The sequence below is a fragment of the Mesitornis unicolor genome, unplaced genomic scaffold (assembly GCF_000695765.1).
Source record: "Mesitornis unicolor isolate BGI_N332 unplaced genomic scaffold, ASM69576v1 scaffold22060, whole genome shotgun sequence".
In the NCBI taxonomy this organism is placed as follows: Eukaryota; Metazoa; Chordata; class Aves; order Mesitornithiformes; family Mesitornithidae; genus Mesitornis; species Mesitornis unicolor.
In genome coordinates, this window is record NW_010157899.1 from 2,331 (window position 1) to 7,378 (window position 5,048).

General features: G+C 42.2%; 1 protein-coding gene across 1 annotated transcript; it reads left to right on the top strand.

Moving 5' to 3' along the window:
* The first annotated feature begins 306 nt into the window (after nt 1-306).
* CCDC51 (coiled-coil domain containing 51) lies at nt 307-3,322 on the top strand. Its single transcript, XM_010181856.1, has 3 exons — nt 307-624; nt 941-1,105; nt 2,540-3,322. Exons 1-3 carry the CDS (start codon nt 307-309, stop codon nt 3,320-3,322), a joined length of 1,266 nt encoding a protein of 421 aa, XP_010180158.1.
* Nucleotides 3,323-5,048: the final 1,726 nt, after the last annotated feature.

The window sequence follows — 5,048 nt, forward strand, 5'->3', positions numbered from 1 at the left end:
TACCGTTGCTGGTGCTGGATCTGCGCATGACTGCTGTTCACTCAGGGAGTGAATCAGTAATCAAGAAGCACGATGGGAGCACTTACTAACAGCAGAAAAGCAGGAATCTGTGGCAGAACTGCCCTTTGAAAATTGTGGCAAGTTCTCTAGGTAGGTAATAGTGTAGAACTAGTGATGGTTTAACAATTCTTGAATTGTATTTGGCTTTGCTACACATCTGTAGTTTTAAGAGTTATTAATCAGCCGCACTTCAGTAACTTTTTCTTCATTCTTGTAGCGCTTATATTCAGTGATTAAATTCAAGACATGGGACCAATGAAATATAAGTCAAGTGTGTCCTCGGTGTCCTGTGGTCTGCAATATCACCATTCTTTGATAAAGTGGAGCCCCAAAATGAATTTACACATCATGCGGACTTACTGCTCATCGGCACCTAAGAGGCCTGAAGCCAAGTCTGCGGTAGAAGCGGCCACGGCTCTTCTGAATCGGTTGACGGAGGCTGGGACCGTTATGGGAAAAAACTCCCTTCAAAAAGTGTCTGCAACGTGCAAGAGTTGGTGGGAGAGATATGAAGAGTTTGTTGGAATTAATGAAGTTCGAGAGGCTCAGGGAAAAGTCACAGAGGTAAACATAGAGACAATTATTATGAGAGAAGTTATATGAAGTACAAACACTGGCTGTGAGGCAAAAAGGAGCCTCCAAGGAGGATGGTGTCCTTTTTTTATTGTCTGCTTTGTCTGTGCAGGTAGAATGTGTTACAGTCTGTGCATGTGAGTAAATACAGCTTCTCTCTTAGAAGAAAATGGAAAGTGGTTTGGTTTGCTTTGTTTTGCTTTGTTTTTTTGTTTTTCGGAAAAAATCTCTTATAATTAGTGATTTAGATCTGCTTGTCTGCTAATAAGTCTCTTAAGTCTCTAAAATAAATATTCTTTCTTCTCAGGCTGAAAATGTCTTCATGATCGCTCGAGGGATAGTACGACAGGCTCGTGAAAATGTAGAAGCCCAGCAGATTAAACTGAAGGAAATTCGGGACCGCTTAGACAGGGTCTCTCGAGATGACACCCAGTATTTGGAGCTGGCTACTCTGGAGCACAGGTTGCTGCAGGTAATTTGTTGGTACTTGAGCACTGGCAAATACGATGAAAATTTGTGTGCCTTGCTTCTGTCGCTAGAGACTGGTTTTGCAGATGCAGTTCAGTTCTGAGATACAGCGATAGGAGTCGATTTCTGATGACACTTGGTTTAGTTAATTTTTATAGATTATTTGATCTGCTATACAGATTGTATATATTAATGTTAAAATATAGTAACAAATTTGGAGAAGAAAGCTGAAGATAATGATCTTAGAAAATTGTTTGAGTGGTGACCTGTACGTGAGTAATCAACAAAAAGCTTGGATTCAATGAATTAACCTTCCATGTGATGAGAGAAGCTCCTTTCTGGTGGTTAATCCATGAAAACTCTCTCAGCCTTCTCTGTGGCTGCAACACCCAGGCAATTCATTAAAGCTTTTGTCGGAGCAGCAAGAGTGAGGCTGCCTGGTGAGGGAGGGCAAGCAGGAAGATGAAGGTGACCATGGCACAGGCTGGGGCAGTACAACACCAACAGGACGCAGTCCTACAGCACCTCAGCTGGATAAGTCAAGCAGGGCTGGGGCAGGAACATATTTATTAACAATCCATCAGCCAAAGTCAATCCAAGAAATCCAGATGAAACTGCAGGAGTGGCAGGGAACAGGCCTGGAAACAGAGACACCGATGGCAAAGCTCAGGCAAAGGAGTGGGTGCCTATGCATGAGCTTAAATTGAGCTGCTGGATCCAGTGGGTAGAGCATCAGGAAAGAACGAGAGAGCTGCCCTTGCCTAAATAAGGGGTCTTGTCTGTGCAGATGAGACTTAGAGAGAACAGAGCTTTGTGTGACGGTGAAGAAAGGTACAACTCAAGTCTCCACTGTCCGTAAGGTGGAGGTGCCACCTTACAAAAGAAATACATGCTTGGAAGAATGAGAAGAATTCTGGGAGATGCAGGGAGGAAGGGGAGACATTTCTCTGTGAGCAGGGTAAGAGAAGGCAGAGGAATAAGAAGCATGTGTGTTCATGAGGTGACACAAGACATCCTTTTCAATCCTGTTTTCAGTTCCCACTTGAGGGATTTAGAACTGGAAGCGAGAAATGTGGTAAAGGTGGTGTTGGGAGAAGTAAGCAGGGCTGAAAAAGTGTGCATTATGGGGAGAGAAAACCATGCCACTCTTATTTCTTTTCTGTCATCAGCATGTGACAGATTCTTGTGCAGAGGATCTCCAGCTCTAATTCCTGATGACCTTTTCCACTTCTCAGTTTTGACTTTAAATGATGTCTCATTGACTTAAGTAGGATTATTAAAGAAAATCCCACATTAAAAGGCACATTTCTGAAACAGAACTAATGGATGTTCTTAATTTCCATTCCTTCATCTGCACTGGGGCTTTGGGGTTTTTTTTAGTATAGGCTTTATAGCATCATATTATAACATCTCCTTCAAATCACTGTATTTTTTGCAGGAAGAGAAGAGGTACCGAGCTGCATATTTAAATGCAGAAGAATCTGAGAGAGAAAAATTCTCTCTCTTCTCTGCAGCTGTAAGGGAAAGTCATGAGAAGGAGCGAACAAGAGCTGAAAAAACGAAGAACTGGTCTATTATTGGTTCTGTACTGGGAGCCATTATAGGCGTTCTTGGGTCAACCTACATTAATCGAGTAAGGCTGCAGGAATTGAAAGTCTTGGTGCTTGAAGCACAGAAGGGCCCGATAAATTTGCAAGAAGCCATCAAAGAACAGGCGTCCAGCCATTACTTACAGCAGAAGGATCTCAGCGATGTGATAGCAGACCTGAAAAGTATGCTGCAAACAAGGACATCCCAGGAAATAAAAGAAGGCGCTCTGTCAACTAAAGAAACCAGGAATGACTCCATAAAAATAGATTCTCTTTTACTTCCTTTAAAGGAACAGCTCAACTACACTAAACAAGTCAGTTCATGTCTAGGGAGTTTACAGCAGCAGTTGAACAGTCTGCAGGAGAGCGTAGCGCAGATGATCGCTGAGATGCAGGGCGTTAAACACGCAGTTCACTCTAGGACTGCAGAAAGAGCGATGCCGAGGTCTTCAGTGGAGGGCAAGGGCCAGGGCCAGGCCTCTGCCGTCAGAGATGTGATTTTAGAATTATGCGATACCGAGCGGAGACTGGAGACACAAATCAAGAGGAATTCTCTTTACAGCACCGCGGTGACCTGCGCTGTGTTTGCTATTACTCTGCCAGTACTCTATATTATACTTAAAGGGAACTGATCTCTAGTTGCCACAGTTTACTGGATTAATAAAAGTCAACTTGCACTCTGAGTGCTTAGAGTACAAGTCGAAATAAAGCTGCGTTAGCATTTCTCGTGATGCTTTCTCCTGTGCGTTTGGAAAACTTGTAAAGACTTGGTCCATCCACTGCTGCAGGCTCCGTGTTCACAGCCTTGGTCACGCGTTGTGGTTTTTAACTCCTCGAGCAAAGGAAGTGCCACAGTTTCATCTGTTGATTTCATTCACTTCTTCACTCTTTCACTGTCTGGTCTTGGACTTTCCCTCTAGAGTATTTGTGATTTTCTGTTCAAATTATTATTTTAATCTATCCTTGATTTAAGTGCTTCTTGCACTTTATCATTTTGCTCCTGATTTCTTCCTAGTTTTGCAGTTTGTCCAAACACGAAACATTAGGAGTCGTTTTCCCAAGCAGGTAGAGAGATTTGACCTGAAGTTTTTGTTTTGCTTTTGTGTTTGGGTTTTTTTTTAAAATTCTTTTAAAATTTATTTTATCCTAGATACAATGCAGTAACTTGCAATATGACAAAAACCAGGAGCCATGTAAATAAGGCTTGAAGTTACCATGATACAATGTAGCTGTATGGCCAGATGATGCATTTTAAACACCTTTACCATGTGGTAACTTTTTCCTAGGATGGTTTCTCAGGAATTACCCAGAGGCATTTCAGGAGCTTCACCCATTTATTACCCACAGCTCCATGTCCTTTAAGGCTTACAGGCAGGGGAAGAGAAAAAAGTTTCAGATAGAGATGTATTAAGTCTGATGATGTTTATTCTGCAGATGCAAACCAATTATCCTTTTTCTACAGACTCCTTAACCCAGCGTTCCCTGGGTATTTTCTGGGTTTAGTAACCATTTATGGAGCAGTCGCTTTCTTATCTGTACTAGTGTCTCACTGGAACTTTCTCCATTTTTTGTTCTTTTTTCAATTTGGTCGTGTCCAGAAATTGAAATGCTACTCTGCAGCAGGTGCTTTAATTTACATTAATGGTAATAGCGTTATGCAAACTACTCCAAAATAATATTTGGACAAAAGTGAAAAGTCCCGTGGTTTGGTTTTGCTGGCAGGATGAAGAATGGCCGACTGAGGAAAGATGCTTGTCTAAACAGCACAACATCAGTGTCCGTGTGTGGCCTCACACCAAGTTGTTGGTGTTGCTGTGATAGGAAAGACTTCTCTCCTTGTGATGGCAGCAGATGAGCAAATCGGATGGGGAGCTCCTGCTCTGTGAGCACTCCTGTGACACCTTTGCAGATGGAGTAACAACCTCACTTCATGCTCTGATGCCTTTGTGTATGCATTTCAGAATGACTGAGCTGTATTTAGCATACAGTCTGCTATGGGGTTGTTTTCCTATCAGCTCTTTCAAGTTTCTTCTGCCCAGTAACCATATTAAAAGAGTTTGAGTTTTTCATTATAAGCTCCTCTGACTTGAAGATCTTTCGGTCAGGGACATTTGCTCTATGAGGCACTAACTTATTTGGTATCATTAGGTGCTATTATAACATGACTGAATAAACAAATGATCTTAGGAAAGATCTGTGGTGATCCACTGCCTGTAAGTATGCAGAAGGTGGTTTTGGGAAGGACCAAATATATTGATATTATATTGGTTATTTGGAGTGTAAAGTGAATAACAAGCATCTGTCAGGGAAGCTGTTTCATCATGTGGCCTTCAACAAGGCCAAGTGCCAGGTCCTGCA